The following is a 21,136-nucleotide window of genomic DNA, read 5'->3' as shown; positions in this document are numbered from 1 at the left end:
GTGTTTTAAACATGAAGTCCTTGCCCATGCGTATGTCCTGAATGGTACTACCTAGCTTTTCTTCTAGGGTTTTTATGGTATTAGGTCTAACATTTAAGTCTCTAATCCATCTTGAATTAATTTTCATATAAGGAGTAAGGAAAGGATCCAGTTTCAGCTTTCTACTTATGGCTAGCCAATTTTCCCAGCACCATTTATTGAATAGGGAATCCTTTCCCTATTTCTTGTTTCTCTCAGGTTTGTCAAAGATCAGATGGCTGTAGATGTGTGGTATTATTTCTGAGGACTCTGTTCTGTTCCATTGGTCTATATCTCTGTTTTGGTACCAGTACCATGCTGTTTTGATTACTGTAGCCTTGTAGTAGAGTTTGAAGTCAGGTAGCGTGATGCCTCCAGCTTTGTTCTTTTGACTTAGGATTGTCTTGGCAATGCGGGCTCTTTTTTGGTTCCATATGAACTTTAAAGCAGTTTTTTCCAATTCTGTGAAGAAACTCATTGGTAGCTTGATGGGGATGGCATTGAATCTATAAATGACCTTGGGCAGTATGGCCATTTTCAAGATATTGATTCTTCCTATCCATGAGCATGGTATGTTCTTCCATTTGTTAGTGTCCTCTTTGATTTCACTGAGCAGTGGTTTGTAGTTCTCCTTGAAGAGGTTCTTGACATCCCTTGTAAGTTGGATTCCTAATTATTTTATTCTCTTTGAAGCAATTGTGAATGGAAGTTCATTCATGATTTGGCTATTTGTCTGTTACTGGTGTATAAGAATGCTTGTGATTTTTGCACATTAATTTTGTATCCTGAGACTTTGCTGAAATTGCTTATCAGCTTAAGGAAATTATGGGCTGAGACAATGGGGTTTTCTAAATATACAATCATGTCATCTGCAAACAGGGACAATTTGACTTCTTCTTTTCCTAAGTGGATACCCTTGATTTCTTTCTCTTGCCTGGTTGCCCTAGCCAGAACTTCCAACACTGTGTTGAATAGGAGTGGTGAGAGAGGGCATCCCTGTCTAGTTTTCAAAGGGAATTTTTCCAGTTTTTGCCCATTCAGTATGATATTGGCTGTGGGTTTGTCATTAATAGCTCTTACTATTTTGAGGTACATTCCATCAATACCGAATTTATTGAACATTTTTAGCATGAAAGGCTGTTGAATTTTGTCAAAAGCCTTTTCTGCATCTATTGAGATGATCATGTGGTTCTTGTCTTTTGTTCTGTTTATATGCTGAATTACGTTTATTCATTTGTGAATGTTGAACCAGCCTTGCATCCCAGGGATGAAGCCCACTTGATCATGGTGGATAAGCTTTTTGATGTGCTGCTGAATCCGGTTTGCCAGTATTTTATTGAGGATTTTTGCATTGATGTTCATCAGGGATATTGGTCTAAAATTTTCTTTTTTTGTTGTGTCCCTGCCAGGCTTTGGTATCAGGATGATGTTGGCCTCATAAAATGAGTTAGGGAGGATTCCCTCTTTTTCAATTCATTGGAATAGTTTCAGAAGGATTGGTACCAGCTCCTCTTTGTACCTTTGGTAGAATTCAGCTGTGAATCCATCTGGTCCTGGACTTTTTTTGGTTGGTAGGCTATTAATTATTGCCTCAATTTCAGAGCCTGCTATTGGTCTATTCAGGGATTCAACTTCTTCCTGGTTTAGTCTTGGAAGAGTATAAGTGTCCAGGAAATTATCCATTTCTTCTAGATTTTCTAGTTTATTTGCGTAGAGGTGTTTATAGTATTCTCTGATGGTAGTTTGTATTTCTGTGGGGTCCATGGTGATATCCCCTTTATCATTTTTTATTGCATCTATTTGATTCTTCTCTCTTTTCTTCTTTATTAGTCTTGCTAGCAGTCTGTCAATTTTGTTGATCTTTTCAAAAAACCAACTCCTGGATTCATTGATTTTTTGGAGGGTTTTTTGTGTCTCTATCTCCTTCAGTTCTGCTCTGATCTTAGTTATTTCTTCCCTTCTGCTAGCTTTTGAGTGTGTTTGTTCTTGCCTCTCTAGTCCTTTTAATTGTGATGTTAGAGTGTGCATTTTAGATCGTTCCTGCTTTCTCTTGTGGGCATTTAGTGCTATAAATTTCCCTCTACACACTGCTTTAAATGTGTCCCAGAGATTCTGGTATGTTGTATCTTTGTTCTCATTGGTTTCAAAGAACATCTTTATTTCTGCCTTCATTTTATTATGTACCCAGTAGTCATTCAGGAGCAGGTTGTTCAGTTTCCCTATGGTGATGTGCTGATGGGATTTTGGTGTAGGTGTCCTTCCTGTTTGATAGTTTTCCTTCTACCAGTCAGGACCCTCAGCTGTAGGTCTGTTGGGGATTGCTTGAGGTCCACTGCAGACCCTGTTTGCCTGGGTATCAGCAGCAGAGGCTGCAGAAGATAGAATATTGCTGAACAGCAAGTGTACCTGTCTGATTCTTACTTTGGAAGCTTCCTCTCAGGGGTGTACTCCACCATGTGAGGTGTGGGGTGTCAGTCTGCTCCTATTGGGGTTGTCTCCCAGTTAGGCTACTCAGGGGTCAGGGACCCACTTGAGCAGGCAGTCTGTCCCTTCTCAGATCTCAACCTCCGTGTTGGGAGATCCACTGCTCTCTTCAAAGCTGTCAGACAGAGTTGTTTGCGTCTGCAGAGGTTTCTGCTGCTTTTGTTGTTGTTGTTGTTGTTGTTGTTGTTTAGCTATACCCTGTGCCCAGAGATGGAGTCTGCAGAGACAGGCAGGCTTCCTTGAGCTGCTCTGCACTCCACCCTGTTTGAGCTCCCCAGGGGCTTTGTTTACCTACTTAAGCCTCAGCAATGGTGGGCGCCCCTCCCCTAGCCTCGCTGCTGCCTTACAGTAAGATCACAGACTGCTGTGCTAGCAATGAGGGAGGCTCCGTGGTCATGAGACCCTCCTGGCCAGGTGTGGGATATATTCTCCTGGTGTGCCCTTTTGCTTAAAGTGCAGTATTGGAGTGGGAGTTACCCAATTTTCCAGGTGTTGTGTGTCTCCATTCCCCTGGCTAGGAAAAGGGATTCCCTTCCCCTTTGTGCTTCCCAGGTGAGGTGATGCCTCGCCCTGCTTCAGCTCTCACTGTTCGGGCTGCAGCAGCTGACCAGCACCGATTGTCCGGCACTCCCTAGTGAGATGAATGCAGTACCTCAGTTGAAAATACAGAAATCACCGGTCTTCTGTGTCACTCGCACTGGGAGTTGGAGACTGGAGCTGTTCCTATTCGGCCATCTTCCTCCACCCCCCCACCTCAACTACCAGTCTTTACTAAGTTCCAAACTTTCCCTTATCTTCTTGTCTTTTTCTGAGCCTGTCACATTCTTCCAACTTCTGCCCATTACCAACTTCCAAAATTCTTTCCACATTTTCAAGTATCTTTATATCAAAACTCCACTCCTGGTATCAATTTTCTGTATTAGTCTGTTCTCACATTGCTATAAAGAAATACCTGAGACTGGGTAATTTATAAAGAAAAGAGATTTAATTGGCTCACAGTTTCACATGCTGTATAAGAAGCAGGATTGTGGCATCAGATTGGCTTCTGGGGAAACCTCAGGAAATAACAGTTATGGTGGAAGGTGAAGCGGGTGTGAAGCACCTCAAATAGCAAAGGTAGGAGCAAGAGAGAGTGAGGCGGGAGGTGCCACAGACTTTTAACCAACCAGATCTCATGAGAACAAACTTCACTATTATAAAGGAAGTACCAAGGGGGATGGTACGAAACCATTCAGGAGAAACTATTTCCCATGATTCAGTCACCTCCCACCACGTCCCATCTCCAACACTGGGGATTATAATTCAACATGAGATTTGCTGGGGAGCATCCAAAGATCCAAACCATATCATCTTTCAACATGAAAATGCTTTAGGTTTCAATCTACTACATAATTTTACATTTGCCATACTATTGAAATATCTATAAACACTGGTTATGTAATATTATAATCCCTTGCCATCATAAGGTTGTAATTTTTACAATAGTGCTAGGAACTTTATGGAGTTTCTTTCTTTTTTTTTTTTTTTGAGATGGAGTCTCGCTCTGTCGCCCAGGCTGGAGTGCAGTGGCCAGATCTCAGCTCACTGCAAGCTCCACCTCTCGGGTTTACGCCTTTCTCCTTCCTCAGCCTCCCGAGTAGCTGGGACTACAGGCACCTGCCACCATGCCCAGCTAGTTTTTTTGTATTTTTTTTAGTAGAGACGGTGTTTCACTGTGTTAGCCAGGATGGTCTCGATCTCCTGACCTTGTGATCCACCCATCTCAGCCTCCGAAGGTATGTAGTTTATTTCTAATCTATAGGAGCCTGAGTTGCTAAAGTCTTCACAGCAAAAGAGATTGAAATTTAGAGAGATTAGATCACTTGTTTGAGGTCACACTCTCAAGCTAAGATTCAACTATCTGTCTTATCTGATTTGATATTTTCAGCTATACTGTTTTCCCTTTTTTCTTCAATAAAGATTTATTGAGTACATATCATGAATTTATATACACTTATTGAATGTTTCCTGTGTGCTAGACACTGGGGATAAAATGGTGCTTTGTTCTCAAGATTATATTCTGTTTGCACTAGACTCTGCAAGGTATAGAGATGAAAGGACATGGAACCTGTCTTTAAGAAGTCTTCATCTAATGGCTAGTCAGAAAGAGACAAAAATATAATGCATTTAGATCAACTGCTTGAATTGAAGTTTGTTTTGGGTTATTAGTAAAAGACACTTGTAAGCTTCATCTATAAACAGGAGGAAGATGTGATGGAGGAGGTAACTTTTGAGCACAGTATCAATAAGTTGTTTACCAAATGGTCAAATTGTGAAGAAGGAGCAACATAGATAAACTAAGATGTCAGAGTACAGCCTGTTTTAGAAATTTCAAGTACCTTGTTTCATTCTAGTTATTGTTATAGCTACTATTTATAATACTAATGATAAGAGGCGCAGGAGTGGCCTAGGTAATTCTGGACAATACAAAGAGGCAGGTCATAAATGGCCTTGTATGATATATAACAGTTTAATTCTTGATTGTTAAACAGAGATCCAGTAAACAAATTTTAGCAGAGGAATATGATGATGTCAGAGTAATAAATGAGGAGGGATTTGATAAGTGGAACAACTCAAGTTAGGGGAAGAAATAATGAGAGCTTGAAGTTTTATAATAGCAGTAAGGATGAAAGTGAGAGAAGAGAAGATTAGCTCTAGAATGGATAGTACTTGGTGATTGGTGATTAGTTAAGGAAGAAGGAAGAAATTGAAGACCTAGATTTATTTATGATTTGAGTAAATGGGTAGTTGATGAAATTGTGCTACTGAACAAGATTGAAACCATAGGAGGAGGTGGCAGGAAAGGTTAACTCTATCAACATTCATGTACCCTTTTTTGTAGAATGTACCCTTTTTAATAGAATAGAGCTGCCACTGTGAAATGGCTTCCCAGCCAAGGAACATGTTTCCTAACCATCCGTCCATGTATATGTGGCCATATGGCTAGATCTCACTAATGAAATATTAGGAGAAGTGATGTGCATCATTTTAGGTCAAGGCTTATAAGAAAAGGGAATTATTTTTCCATGCTGTCTTTCTTTTGATGGCTAGATGGTAATGAGGCCCCAAGGGATAATGGAGCCACAAGATGGAAAGGACTGGGTCTCTGAATCACTACATGGAGGAAAATAGCCTGCTTACCAGAAACACTCACTTTAGATTATTACACAAGAGAGAAATGATTGTGTTTGGCATTATACATTTTGTAATATACTTTTTAAAAACAATACCTAACATCACTCTGATTCAGAGAAGGAGCAGATTTCTGAGAGAGAGAAGTTTGACCCACTGGGCTCACGTGAGGATCTTCTGAAAAACCTGTGATCTATATGGAGATGTATAGTAGACGATTATATATATAGAGCTTGAGATCAGAAGAGATTTTTTAGCCTTTAATAGGAGATAATTGACTACATCCAAGTGTATGATTCTCGAGAGAAAGTGTATAGAATAAGAACAAAAATTGTCAAATTCCTGAGAAGGCACATTTCAGGTTGGAGGGTATGAAGTAGAAGAGGAACCAGAAAAAGAGGCTGAGAATGAGCTACTAGAGAGGTTTGAGGGGTACTAGCGTCATAGGAAAGAAAAAGGAGGAGAATGTGGTCAGTAGTGTTGGAAGCTGTCCTGTTATTCCTTTAAATAATTCATATTTTCCCAAATATGAATAATATAGATGTATCCTTCCAAAATATGAATTATCAACAAAATATAATACTTCAAAAACAAATTCCGTTTGACTACACCTATGTCTAGAAAGCTGGCAGCTTGAATGTAGCTAGAACTAGTCAGAAAAGAAAAAAGTCCATTGGTGTAGCCCAAGGGGAATCAGGTGCTATGAGGAGTTCTTTGGGTAGAGCAGGCCTGGGGACTTTTACATTGTGATGCCTGGCCATGGCCAAAGGTGCAGTGGAACCCTGACTAAAATTAGGTTCTACCAGAGGGGCCAAGGCAAGAGTCACCAATGGGATGGAATGAAGGGGTAGGAGTAGAAAGAGGGCTGGATTGCACCTGTCCACAGTAAAATTAAAACAGGTAGCTTCTGCTGAGGAAGAATTGATGAAGAGACATACAGGCTAAAACAAGCAAACATAACAAGCCTCTTGAATGGGGACATGTGTTGTTCTCAAGAGCCTTTAGTGGCAGTGGAAGAGAATAGGAAAAACAAAGTGCTGGAGGAGTATAATTATTTAATTTTAAAGGTTTAGTAGAGGAATAAAGTTTAAATACAATTGCTAACATGAGAAGATAATCACTAGAGAAGTGGAGCTGTGGTAGAACAAAATTCAAGAGTGATGATGTCACACTAGGAAACCTGATCAAGATGGGAAGAAATGAAATAGCAATTCTATATACAGTGTAAGGAATGAAACCCACTTAGCAATTAACATATTTAATATGAATAAATATATTGAACATGAATTCTTTTCAATATTCAAAGAATATCAAATTACGAAGAAAAAATCAATATAGTTTACAAGCAGCGTATCTAGAATATAATAAAGGTTGAAAGCAAACAGATAGCAATATACATACATTAAGAAAACATATATACTATTGGAGCAAAGACTATATAAATGCAATAAAAAGCCCATTCGGAAAAGAGAAAAATAGGAGATGCAGATTTTCTGATTCATAGCAACTGTAAAATCCTGCTGGGTATGCATTGTGAAGGCTTGCCATCCTGGAGGATGGAGGACGTTCGTGAATAACTTAGTGTCTTGTCCTTTGGGAAGTTCTTTGCTGTCCTTCTCAAACAGATCTGAAGTAGGTATTGGAGTGTAGACCTGCCTTGGGGTCTACATAGCTTTCTTGAAAGTTTTGTGTTCTTGTTGCATGGGGGTTGAATGTGTCACGAGTTGAAGAGAAAAGATTTTTAAATGATAAGATAGAGGGGTTAGGGAAGGGGCTCTGCTTCATGTAGTTATTCAGGCCCTAAACTGGTGGCTTCCAGTTTATTGTCACCAGAGAGCAGAGGGGAAAAGGAAGTGGAGGATTGTGGGGAAGATTTTTTTGGACCAGGACCGGCAGTAGTATACATTACTTCTGCCTATTACCAGAACTTAAGTAACATGTCTAAACTAATTCCAAGGGAGGTTGGGAAATACAGTCTAGCTGTATGTCCAAGAAAAAAGGAGTCAGGTTTGGGAAGCAGCTAGACAGTTTCTCCTTTATTCTATATATCTAAAATTCTATGTCCTAACAGATAATATATAGAAAAAAATTTTTATAAGCCCATGGTACATTTGCAAACATAATTCATATAGTAAGCCATAAAGGGAAATCTAAGAAATTTATCTAAGGAGAGATTCATAGGTACATTCTCTAATCAAAATTTGATAAAATTGAAATCAACTAAAAAGAGATACTTAACTTCCCTTAACATCCTGGAAATAAAGAAACACTCAGGGTTTCTTTGCTTTGTTTGAGAAAGGAAAAGTAGAAATTCATAGAAAGTGACGGAAACCAAAACCAAAGGTGTGTTCTATAGAAAGTTATACCTCTAAGAGCTTTTATTATTTTAAAAACCTGAAAATAAATGACTGATGATCTAACTTAGGAAATTAAATAAAGAATAACAAATTTCCAAATTGTCTTAATACGTTTGTCTTTGTTCAGCTGCATTTACTATGATTATCTGAAGCTTTTCCTTTTTCTCAGTAATTCATTTCTTGGCAAGTGTCTATTTTGTTGCTTGTCGTTTTTAAACCAATTTAAATTTCATTTTATTGTTCACCACAGGCTAATTTTTCTTTGTGGTTTAAAAATAAACCATGTTGGCCGGGCGCGGTGGCTCAAGCCTGTAATCCCAGCACTGTGGGAGGCCGAGGCGGGCGGATCACGAAGTCAGGAGATAGAGACCATCCTGGCTAACACGGTGAAACCCCGTCTCTACTAAAAAAAAAAATAAAACATTAGCCGGGCGTGGTGGCGGACGCCTGTAGTCCCAGCTCCTTGGGGGGGGGGGGGGGTGCTGTGTCAGGAGAATGGCGTGAATCCAGGAGGCGGAGCTTGCAGTGAGCTGAGGTGGTGCCACTGCACTCCAGCCTGGGCGACAGAGCGAGACTCCGTCTCAAAAAAAAAAAAAAAAAAAAAAAGAAAAAGAAAAAAAAAAAGTTGAACTGAAGTAATGTAAAATAAAAGTACTATAAAATGAATTGGTGGTGTAAATAGGGTAGATGTAAGTGAATGTTATTATGTATACTTAGGAATTGTTAACATTTTGGTTTTCTCCTAGATTCTGATGGAAGAAGGAGGAATATGCTCTTTAAAAAGCAGGCCAACATCTACTGAGAAAATCTGTCAGTATAACTGTATAAGTTAATTTTACTCTATTTTAAAAACTAATAATCAAATAGAAATCAGTTAAATTTGAAGTGATTTTTTGGATGTTTGCCAACAAATATATATCATGGATATTTTAGTACTACTAATACAATTGGCTCTTTAAAATTACTTTTATATTTTATTAAATATACATAGTGAGTACATTAATGTATATGTACAGTTTAGTAAATAAGAATAAAACAGATAATCCTCATACTCACTAGGTAGCTTAAGAAATAATACATAATACTTCTGAAGATTTCTTCTTTTGTATTTCATATCCTGCCCTCTAGAGGTAACTATTTCCTTGAATTTGTTTTTTGTTATAACACAGACTTTTTAATTGCTTTATTTTGAACTTTCTACATATTGATCCAACTCTATATATTTTTCTGCAACTTGCTTTTTTTTTCACTCAGTATTATATTTTGTGGTTCACCTGCTTTGATACTTGTAGCTCTAGTACATTTATTATTTTTCCTGCTATATAGCATTCTATTGTATGAATATATCACAATTTATGTATCTTCTAACAATGAATATTTAGGTTGTTTTGAATATTTTGCTTACATTGTTTCGAATATTTTCCGATGAAGAACAATGCTACTTGGACTATTATTGACATTTTTCCTTGCACACCTGTATAAAAAGTTTCTCTAGGATATATTTCTAGGAGTAGAATTGCTAGTTCATATGGTATGCACTTCTTTGCATCTTCAAGGTAATGCAAAATTATTTTCCTAAATGGTTATGCCAGTTGTACCCCTCTTAGCAATGGGTAAGAGTCTTAGTTGTTACATGTTTTCACCAACAGTATCTCAGTCTTTTATCATTATTGGTAATCTGATAGCTCATTGTAGTTCTAATTTATATTTCTCTGACTACTAATTAGGTTAACTGGCCATCGATGTTTCATTTGTGAAATGTCATTTGCTCATGTTCCTCTTCTGACGTTTGGTTTTCTTTATGGGATGTGTTTTTTATACGTCTATATCTCCTATATATATTTTATGTGTCCTGGATACTGACTGCTTGTAGGCTTGTGTGTAGCAAATACTTCATATTTGAGTGATCTTTTAATTATATACTGTCTTTTTACAGACAGAAGTTTCATGTTGATCTGGTACTCGTTTAGGTATTCTGTGCTAGCATAGCCCTTCATGTTATCTAGTCTGATGGAATACCTTGAAACTTTTTATAATTTAATTTTTTGAATATGTAAAATACTAGTCTGGTTTCTGTCCTTATCGTCCCTGCCCTATTTCCCGGAATTCTGCAACATGAGGTTATTTTTTTTTTTTTTTTTTTTTTTTTTTCTGCTTTCTGGTTTCTCATTCCAGTCCATTTAAAAAAAAAAATCCCAAAAATATATAAACACATACATAACCATGAGTCTTAGTTTCCTGCCTTTCTCATTCTAAATGTAATATAGAATATTTTATAAAAGAATTAAGTGAATTCATTTATTTAATAAAATATCCTATAGATTCCTCTGTGTTAGTGCTAGGTATTTCTTCATCCTTTACTTATGACCATTTAGTAGTCCATTACATGCATGAACTGTAGTTTTTTCAGTCAATGCCCTATTGATGGACATTTGGGCTATTTCCAGTATATTTTTCTTTTTTTCTTTTTTTTTTTTTTTATTATACTTTAAGTTCTAGGGTACATGTGCATGACGTTTATATCATGTATAACTCCCCAATGCAATCCCTCCCTCTTCCCCCCTCCCCATGATAGACTCCAGTGTGTGATGTTCCCCTTCCTGAGTCCAAGTGATCTCATTGTTCAGTTCCCACCTATGAGTGAGAACATGCGGTGTTTGGTTTTCTCTTCTTGTGATAGTTTGCTAAGAATGATGGTTTCCAGCTGCATCCATGTCCCTACAAAGGACGCAAACTCATCCTTTTTGATGGCTGCATAGTATTCCATGGTGTATATGTGCCACATTTTCTTAATCCAGTCTGTCACAGATGGACATTTGGGTTGATTCCAAGTCTTTGCTATTGTGAATAGTGCCGCAATAAACATACGTGTGCATGTGTCTTTGTAGTAGAGTAATTTATAATCCTTTGGGTATATACCCAGTAGTGGGATGGCTGGGTCATATGGTACATCTAGTTCTAGATCCTTGAGGAATCGCCATACTGTTTTCCATAATGGTTGAACTAGTTTACAATCCCACCAACAGTGTAAAAGTGTTCCTATTTCTCCACATCCTCTCCAACACCTGTTGTTTCCTGACTTCTTAATGATTGCCATTCTAACTGGTGTGAGATGGTATCTCATTGTGGTTTTGATTTGCATTTCTCTGATGGCCAGTGATGATGAGCATTTTTTCATGTGTCTGTTGGCTGTATGGATGTCTTCTTTTGAGAAATGTCTGTTCATATCCTTTCCCCACTTTTGATGGGTTGTTTGTTTTTTCTTGTATATTTGTTTGAGTTCTTGGTAGATTCTGGATATTAGCCCTTTGTCAGATGAGTAGGTTGCAAAAATTTTCTCCCGTTCTGTAGGTTGCCTGTTCACTCTGATAGTAGTTTCTTTAGCTGTGCAAAAGCTCTTTAGTTTAATTAGATCCCATGTGTCAATTTTGGCTTTTGCTGCCGTTGCTTTTGGTGTTTTAGACATGAAGTCCTTGCCCATGCCTATGTCCTGAATGGTACTACCTAGATTTTCTTCTAGGGTTTTTATGGTATTAGGTCTAACATTTAAGTCTCTAATCCATCTTGAATTAATTTTCGTATAAGGGGTAAGGAAAGGATCCAGTTTCAGCTTTCTACTTATGGCTAGCCAATTTTCCCAGCACCATTTATTAAATAGGGAATCCTTTCCCCATTTCTTGTTTCTCTCAGGTTTGTCAAAGATCAGATGGCTGTAGATGTGTGGTATTATTTCTGAGGACTCTGTTCTGGTCCATTGGTCTATATCTCTGTTGTGGTACCAGTACCATGCTGTTTTGGTTACTGTAGCCTTGTAGTATAGTTTGAAGTCAGGTAGCATGACACCTCCAGCTTTGTCCTTTTGACTTAGGATTGTCTTGGCAATGCGGGCGCTTTTTTGGTTCCATATGAACTTTAAAGCCGTTTTTTCCAATTCTGTGAAGAAAGTCAGTGGTAGCTTGATGGGGATGGCATTGAATCTATAAATCACCTTGGGCAGTATGGCCATTTTCACGATATTGATTCTTCCTATCCATGAGCATGGTATGTTCTTCCATTTGTTTGTGTCCTCTTTGATTTCACTGAGCAGTGGTTTGTAGTTCTCCTTGAAGAGGTCCTTTACATCCCTTGTAAGCTGGATTCCTAGGTATTTTATTCTCTTTGAAGCAATTGTGAATGGAAGTTGATTCCTGATTTGGCTCTCTGCTTGTCTGTTACTGGTGTATAAGAATGCTTGTGATTTTTGCACATTAATTTTGTATCCTGAGACTTTGCTGAAGTTGCTTATCAGCTTAAGGAGATTTTGGGCTGAGACAATGGGGTTTTCTAAATATACAATCATGTCATCTGCAAACAGGGACAATTTGACTTCTTCTTTTCCTAACTGGATACCCTTGATTTCTTTCTCTTGCCTGATTGCCCTAGCCAGAACTTCCAACACTATGTTCAATAGGAGTGGTGAGAGAGGGCATCCCTGTCTTGTGCCAGTTTTCAAAGGGAATTTTTCCAGTTTTTGCCCATTCAGTATCATATTAGCTGTGGGTTTGTCATAAATAGCTCTTATTATTTGAGGTACGTTCCATCAATACCGAATTTATTGAGCGTTTTTAGCATAAAGGCTGTTGAATTTTGTCAAAAGCCTTTTCTGCATCTATTGAGATAATCATGTGGTTCTTGTCTTTGGTTCTGTTTATATGCTGGATTACGTTTATCGATTTGCGAATGTTGAACCAGCCTTGCATCCCAGGGATGAAGCCCACTTGATCATGGTGGATAAGCTTCTTGATGTGCTGCTGAATCCGGTTTGCCAGTATTTTATTGAGGATTTTTGCATCGATGTTCATCAGGGATATTGGTCTAAAATTTTCTTTTTTTGTTGTGTCTCTGCCAGGCTTTGGTATCAGGATGTTGGCCTCATAAAAAGAGTTAGGGAGGATTCCCTCTTTTTCTATTGATTGAAATAGTTTCAGAAGGAATGGTACCAGCTCCTCCTTGTACCTCTGGTAGAATTCAGCTGTGAATCCATCTGGTCCTGGACTTTTTTGGTGGGTAGGCTATTAATTGTTGCCTCAATTTCAGAGCCTGCTATTGGTCTCTTCAGGGATTCAACTTCTTCCTGGTTTAGTCTTGGGAGAGTGTAAGTGTCCAGGAAATTATCCATTTCTTCTAGATTTTCTAGTTGATTTGCGTAGAGGCATTTATAGTATTCTCTGATGGTTGTTTGTATTTCTGTGGGGTCGGTGGTGATATCCCCTTTATCATTTTTTATTGCGTCTATTTGATTCCTCTCTCTTTTCTTCTTTATTAGTCTAGCTAGCGGTCTGTCAATTTTGTTGATCTTTTCAAAAAACCAACTCCTGGATTCATTGATTTTTTGGAGGGTTTTTTGTGTCTCTATCTCCTTCAGTTCTGCTCTGATCTTAGTTATTTCTTGCCTTCTGCTAGCTTTTGAATGTGTTTGCTCTTGCCTCTCTAGTTCTTTTAATTGTGATGTTAGAGTGTCAATTTTAGATCTCTCCTGTTTTCTCTTGTGGGCATTTAGTGCTATAAATTTCCCTCTACACACTGCTTTAAATGTGTCCCAGAGATTCTGGTATGTTGTATCTTTGTTCTCATTGGTTTCAAAGAACATCTTTATTTCTGCTTTCATTTCGTTATGTACCCAGTAGTCATTCAGGAGCAGGTTGTTCAGTTTCCATGTAGTTGAGCGGTTTGGATTGAGTTTCTTAGTCCTGAGTTCTAGTTTGATTGCACTGTGGTCTGAGAGACAGTTTGTTATAATTTCTGTTCTTGTACATTTGCTGAGGAGTGCTTTACTTCCAATTATGTGGTCAATTTTGGAATAGTGCGATGTGGTGCTGAGAAGAATGTATATTCTGTTGATTTGGGGTGGAGAGTTCTATAGATGTCTATTAGGTCCGCTTGGTGCAGAGATGAGTTCAATTCCTGGATATCCTTGTGAACTTTCTGTCTCGTTGATCTGTCTAATGTTGACAGTGGAGTGTTGAAGTCTCCCATTATTATTGTATGGGAGTCTAAGTCTCTTTGTAGGTCTCTAAGGACTTGCTTTATGAATCTGGGTGCTCCTGTATTGGGTGCATATATATTTAGGATAGTTAGCTCTTCCTGTTGAATTGATCCCTTTACCATTATGTAATGGTCTCTTTTGATCTTTGATGGTTTAAAGTCTGTTTTATCAGAGACTAGGATTGCAACCCCTGCTTTTTTTTGTTCTCCATTTGCTTGGTAGATCTTCCTCCATCCCTTTATTTTGAGCCTATGTATGTCTCTGCATGTGAGATGGGTCTCCTGAATACAGCAGACTGATGGGTCTTGACTCTTGATCCAGTTTGCCAGTCTGTGTCTTTTAATTGGAGCATTTAGTCCATTGACATTTAAGGTTAATATTGTTATGTGTGAACTTGATCCTGTCATTATGATATTAACTGGTTATTTTGCTCGTTAGTTGATGCAGTTTCTTCCTAGCCTCGATGGTCTTTACATTTTGGCATGTTTTTGCAATGGCTGGTACTGGTTGTTCCTTTCCATGTTTAGGGCTTCCTTCAGGGTCTCTTGTAAGGCAGGCCTGGTGGTGACAAAATCTCTAAGCATTTGCTTATCTGTAAAGGATTTTTTTTCTCCTCACTGATGAAGCTTAGTTTGGCTGGATATGAAATTCTCGGTTGAAAATTCTTTTCTTTAAGAACGTTGAATATTGGCCCCCACTCTCTTCTGGCTTGTAGAGTTTCTGCCGAGAGGTCTGCTGTTATTCTGATGGGCTTCCCTTTGTGGGTAACCCGACCTTTCTCTCTGGCTGCCCTTAAGATTTTTTCCTTCATTTCAACTTTGGTGAATCTGGCAATTATGTGTCTTGGAGTTGCTCTTCTGGAGGAGTATCTTTGTGGTGTTCTCTGTATTTCCTGAATTTGAATGTTGGCCTGCCCTACTAGGTTGGGGAAGTTCTCCTGGATGATATCCTGAAGAGTGTTTTCCAACATGGTTCCATTTTGCCCTTCACTTTCAGGTACCCCAATCAGACGTAGATTTGGTCTTTTTACATAATCCCATACTTCTTGCAGGCTTTGTTCATTTCTTTTTCTTCTTTTTTCTTTTGGTTTCTCTTCTCGCTTCATTTCATTCATTTGATCCTCAATCGCTGATACTCTTTCTTCCAGTTGATCGAGTCGGTTACTGAAGCTTGTGCATTTTGTCACGTATTTCTCGTGTCATGGTTTTCATCTCTGTCATTTCGTTTATGATCTTCTCTGCATTAATTAGTCTAGCTGTCAATTCTTCCACTTTTTTTTCAAGATTTTTAGTTTCTTTGCGCTGGGTACGTAATTCCTCCTTTAGCTCTGAGAGGTTTGATGGACTGAAGCCTTCTTCTCTCATCTCGTCAAAGTCATTCTCTGACCAGCTTTGATCCGTTGCTGGCGATGGGCTGCGCTCCTTTGCAGGGGGAGATGCGCTCTTATTTTTTGAATTTCCAGCTTTTCTGCCCTGCTTCTTCCCCATCTTTGTGGTTTATCTGTCTCTGGTCTTTGATGATGGTGACGTACTGATGGGGTTTTGGTATAGGTGTCCTTCCTGTTTGATAGTTTTCCTTCTGACAGTCAGAAGGACTGTCTGTTGGTCTGTTGGAGATTGCTTGAGGTCCACTCCAGACCCTGTTTGCCTGGGTATCAGCAGCAGAGGTTGCCGAAGATAGAATATTGCTGAACAGTGAGTGTACCTGTCTGATTCTTTCTTTGGAAGTGTCCTCTCAGGGGTGACGCCACCCTGTGAGGTGTGGGGTGTCAGACTGCCCCTAGTGGGGGATGTCTCCCAGCTAGGCTACTCGGGTCAGGGACCCACCTGAGCAGGCAGTCTGTCCGTTCTCAGATCTCAACCTCCGCGTTAGGAGATCCACGGCTCTCCCCAAAGCTGTCAGACAGAGTCGTTCGCGTCTGCACCGGCCCTGCTCTTTCCCCTAATGGACTGCAGCTGTGCGCTGTCCGCAGAGGTAGAGTCTACAGAGACAGGCAGGCTTCCTTGAGCTGCTGTGAGCTCCACCCAGTTGGAGCTTCCCAGCGGCTTTGTTTACCTACTTAAGCCTCAGCAATGGCGGGCGCCCTTCCCCCAGCCTCGCTGCTGCCTTGCGGATAGATCGCCGCAGATGGCTGTGTTAGCAGTGAGGGAGGCTCCGTGGGCGTAGGACCCTCCCGGCCAGGTGTGGGATATATTCTCCTGGTGTGCCTGTTTCCTTAAAGCGCAGTATTGGGGTGGGAGTTACCCGATTTTCCAGGTGTTGTGTGTCTCAGTTCCCCTCGCTAGGAAAAGGGATTCCCTTCCCCCTTGCGCTTCCAGGTGAGGCGATGCCTCGCCCTGCTTCAGCTCACGCTGGTCGGGCTGCAGCAGCTGACCAGCACCAATTGTCCGGCGCTCCCTAGAGAGATGACCCCAGTACCTCAGTTGAAAATGCAGAAATCACGGTCTTCTGTGTCGCTTGCGCTGGGAGTTGGAGACTGGAGCTGTTCCTATTCGGCCATCTTGCTCCGCCCCCCCCCCCAGTATATTTTTCTTACAAATACTGTTTAAGTAAACAACTTTGTGCAACGTTTCTTATTTGTGAAGGTACATTTCCAGGGTAATTTCTGGGAGGGACATGGTTGAGTTGAAGGAGAAATATGCTGGTATTTGATAGATATTGCTGAATTTCAATTTTGATATATATATTTCCAAGTTCCTTGTGTCACCATTTGGCAATTCCATTAGCAGTGTATATTTTATTCCACAGCCTCACCAACAGGGATTGTGGTCAAACTTAGGAATTTTGCTGAGTCTTACAGGGGGATGGATAGATAGAAGTTTTCATTTGCACTGCGCTATGTGTGAAGTTGAGCATCTTTAAAAAATGTTCATTGGCTATTTGCGATTCTTCTTCTGTGAATTCTACATTCACACCTTTTGCCCCCTTGGGTTTTGGCATTTTTTTCCTTGATATTTAAGAACTCTTTAAGAGATATTAAGACATCTTTAAATATTAAAAAGATGTAGATGAGGGGTGAAACAAGATGGCGGAATGGAAGACACCACCTACAAGCACACCAATTTAACGACTCTGCACACAAAAAACACCTTCCTAAGAACTGCATAAGAGCACTCATAGTGCCTGGTTTTAACTTCGCATCACTGAAAGAGGCACTGAACAGGTAGGAAAAATAGTCTTGAGTCACTGACGCCACCCTTCCCCCATTCCCTGGGAGTGGCGACACAGTGCGGAGAGTGATTCTGTGTACTGCGGAGAGGGACAGTCAGTGCAGCAATTTTGAGGCATTGAACTCAGTGCTGTCTTATAACAGAAAGCAAAACTGGACCAAACTCAGCTGATGTCTACCCATAGAGAGAGTATTTAAACTAGCCTTAGCCAGAGGGGAATTGCTGATGCTTATGGTCAATACTTGAGTTTGCATAAGCCCTCCTATTATGGGCTAAAGTACTCTGGTGCTCTAAGTAAATTTGAAAGGCAGTCTAGGCCACAAGGACTGCAACTCCTAGGTGAGTCCTAGTGCTGAACTAGGCCCAGAAACTGTGGACTGGGGATGGCATGTGTTCTATTGAATCACCAGTTGGGGCAGCTAAGGGAGTGTGGCAATCACCCCTCCCTTAACCCAGACCACTCAGCTTGCAGCTACAAAACAGACCCCTTCTGCTTGAGGAGAGGAGAGGGAAGAGTGTGGAGGACTTTGTCTTACATCCTGCATACCAGATTAGCCACAGTAAGATAGGGCACAGGTCAGAGTCATGATGTCCCCTTTCCAGGCTCTAGCTCCAAGATGGCATTTCTGGACACTCTATGGGCGAGAAGGACACCTATATCCTTGAAGGGAAGGACCGACTCCTGGCAGGATTCATCACCTGCTAACTGAGGAGCCCTGGGGCCCTGAATAACCATCAGTGATATCCAGGGACTGCATTGAGGGCCTTGGGTGAGACTTTGAGACTTGGTGGCATCAGGTGAGTCTCAGTACATTTCCAGCTGTGATGGCTATGGGACAAGACTCTTCACTTGAGAAAAGCAGAGAGAAAAGTAAAGGGGACTTTGTCTTGCACCTTAGGTACCAGCACAGCCATGGGGGTAGAATACTAAGTAGGCTCTTGGGGTCCCCAATTCCAGGACTTGGCTCTTGGAAGGCATTTCTGGACCTGCCCTGGACCAGATGGGGAGTCCACTGCACTGAAGGGTGACTCCCAGCCTAGGCATCATTCACCACAAGCTGACTGAAGAACCCTTGGGTTGTAAGGGAACATCACTGGTACTCTGGCAGTACTCCCTTAGGCATGGGTTGTGATGGCCATGGGTTGAGGTTCATCTGCCTTTGGAAAGGGAAGACAAACCACTGTGTCTTGTGGTTTGAATGTAAGCTCAGTCCCAGTAAAATAGAATACCAGGTAGGCTGCTAAGGTTTTTGGCTGTAGTCCCTGGCTCCCAGTTCTGAGACAGCACTTCTGGATCCACCTGGGGCCTGGGGGAACTTGACACCCTGAAGGGAAGGACACAGACCTGGCCAGCTTTGCTACCCATGGATTGTAGAGCCCTAGGGCCTTGAGAAACCATAGGCAGTAGCCGGGTAGTGGTTACAGTGGACCTTGGTTGAGACCCAGTGCTGTGCTGGTTTAACATCTGACCAAGCACAATCCTGATGGTCGTGGCAATGGGGGTGCTTATGTCACTCCACCCTGAGCTTCAGATGGCTCAGAACAGAGAGAGAGACTATTCATTTGGAAGAAAGTAAGGGCAGTGACAAGAGTCTCTGCTTGGTAATGCAGAAAAATTTCCCAGATATTGTCTAAGACAATCAAGGCAGTATGTCTACAAGTCTGCAAGAACCAAAGCATTACTGGGTTTGGGGTGCCCCTAAAGCAGATACAGCTTAGATCTTAACACCCAAGTCCTTTTTGAATTCCTGGAAAGCATTCCCAAGATGGATGAGAACAAGCCCAAACTGTGAAGACTGCAATAAATAGCTAACTCTTCAATGCCCAGGTACAAACGAACATCTACAAGTAGCAAGACCATCCAGGAAAATGACTTCACCACATGAACTAAATAACACACCAAGGACCAACCCTGGAGAAATGGACATATGTGACCTTTCAGACAGAGTATTAAAAATAGCTGTTTTGAGGAAAGTGAAATTCAAGATAACAAAGAGAAGGAATTCAGAAGTATATCAGACAAATTTAACAAAGAGATTGAAATAATTAAAAAGAATCAAGCGTAAATTCTGGGTCTGAAAAATGCAATTGATATATTGAAGAATACCTTAGAATCTTAATAGCAAAATTGATCAAGCAGCACAAAGAATTAGTGAGCTTGAAGGCAGACAGTTTGAATATACACAGTCAGAGGAAATGAAAGAAAAAAGAAAAAAAAGAATGAAATATGCCTGCAGGATCTAGAAAATAGCCTCAAAAGGGCAAATCTAAGAGTAGTTATTGGCCTTTTACCTCCTAAACCTAGAGAAACATGTCAATATCCAAGTATAAGAAGGTTATAGAACACCTAGCAGATTTAACCCAAAGAAGACTACCTCAAGGCATTTAGTAAACTCCTAAAGATCAAGGATAAAGAAAGGATCCTAAAAGTGGCAAGATAAAAGAAACAAATAACATACAATGGAGCTACAATACGTCTGGGAGCAGACTTTGCAGTGGAAACCTTACAAGCCAGGAGAGAGTGGCATGACATATTTAAAGTGCTGAAGGAAAAAACCTTTTACCTTAAAATAGTATATCCAGCAAAAATATCCCTCAAACATGAAGTAGAAACAAAGACTTCCTAGACAAACAAAAGCTGAGGGATTATCAATACCAGACCTGTTCTGCAAGAAAATGCTAAAAGGAATACTTCAATCAGAAAGAAAAGAAAGTTAATGAACAAGAAGAAATCATCTGAAGGTAAAAAACTCACTGATAATAATAAGTACACAGAAAAACAGAATATTATAACACTGTAAATGTGGTGTGCAAACTACTCATATCTGAAGTAGAAACACTAGATGATGAACTAGTCAAAAATAATAACTACATCAACTTTTCAAGCCATAGAGTATATAATAAGATATATAGAGAAACAACAGAAAGTTAAAAAGCAAGAGAATGAAGTTAAGGGGTAGAGTTTTTACTAGTTTTCTTTTTGCTCATTTTTTTTATGCAAACAATTAACTTGTTATCAGCCTAAAATCATGGGTTCTAAGATTGTATTTGCAAGCCTTATGATAAAATCATACAACAGATACACAAAAAATAAAAAGAAAATAAATTATATCACCAGAGAAAATCACCTTTAATAAAAGGAAGACAAGAAGGAAGGAAAGACGAGATGACCACAAAACAGCCAAAAAACAGTTAACAAAATAGCAGCAGTAAGTCCTTACTTATCAATAATGACTTTGACTGTCAATGGATTAAACTCTCCAATCAAAAGATATAGAGTGGCTGAATAGATAAAAAATAAAACCCAATGATCTGTTGCCTATAAGAAACACATTTTACCTGTAAAGACACACATAGACAGAAAATAAAGGGATAGAAAAAGATATTCCAAGCCAATAGAAACCAAAAAAGAACAAGAGTAGCTAAATGTATATTAGACAAAATAAATTTCAAGAGAAAAATTATAAGAGACCAAAGAAGGTCATTATATAAACTCTGATGCAACTTAATGAAACTTAATCCCTAATGCAACAGTGTTAAGAGGTGAGACCATTAAAGAGGTAGTTAGGCCATGAGGGCTCCACACTTGTGGAGGGAGCCAATTCAGAAAGAGGATATAACAATTTTAAATATATATGCACCCAACAATGAAGCACTCAGATATATAAAGCAAATATTATTAGAGTGAAGGAGGAAGAGATACACCCCCAATACAATAATAGTTGGAGACTTCAGCATTCCTCTTTCAGCATTAGACAGATCTTCCAGAAAGAAAACAATGATGAAACACCAGACTTCATCTGTATTATAGATCAAATGGACCTAATAGATATTCACATAACATTTCATCCAGTAGCTACAGAATAGACATTCTTTTCCTCAGCACATGGATCATTCTCAAAGATAGACAT

At 39.8% G+C, this 21,136-nt stretch overlaps 1 protein-coding gene across 1 annotated transcript in view; it reads left to right on the top strand.

Moving 5' to 3' along the window:
* The window catches only part of CUNH12orf40 (chromosome unknown C12orf40 homolog), a 109,086-nt gene that overhangs the window by 62,416 nt on the left and 25,534 nt on the right, over positions 1-21,136 (top strand). Inside the window, exon 11 of the mRNA XM_033222428.1 lies at positions 8,777-8,840. Coding sequence (XP_033078319.1) covers positions 8,777-8,840 — 64 coding nt within the window. The remainder of the gene's footprint in view (positions 1-8,776; positions 8,841-21,136) is intronic.

Source organism: Trachypithecus francoisi, unplaced genomic scaffold (assembly GCF_009764315.1).
Source record: "Trachypithecus francoisi isolate TF-2019V2 unplaced genomic scaffold, Tfra_2.0 Lachesis_group11, whole genome shotgun sequence".
Lineage (NCBI taxonomy): Eukaryota > Metazoa > Chordata > Mammalia > Primates > Cercopithecidae > Trachypithecus > Trachypithecus francoisi.
The sequence above is the reverse complement of the archived record's forward strand: the minus strand, read 5'-3'. Positions and strand labels throughout refer to the sequence as shown.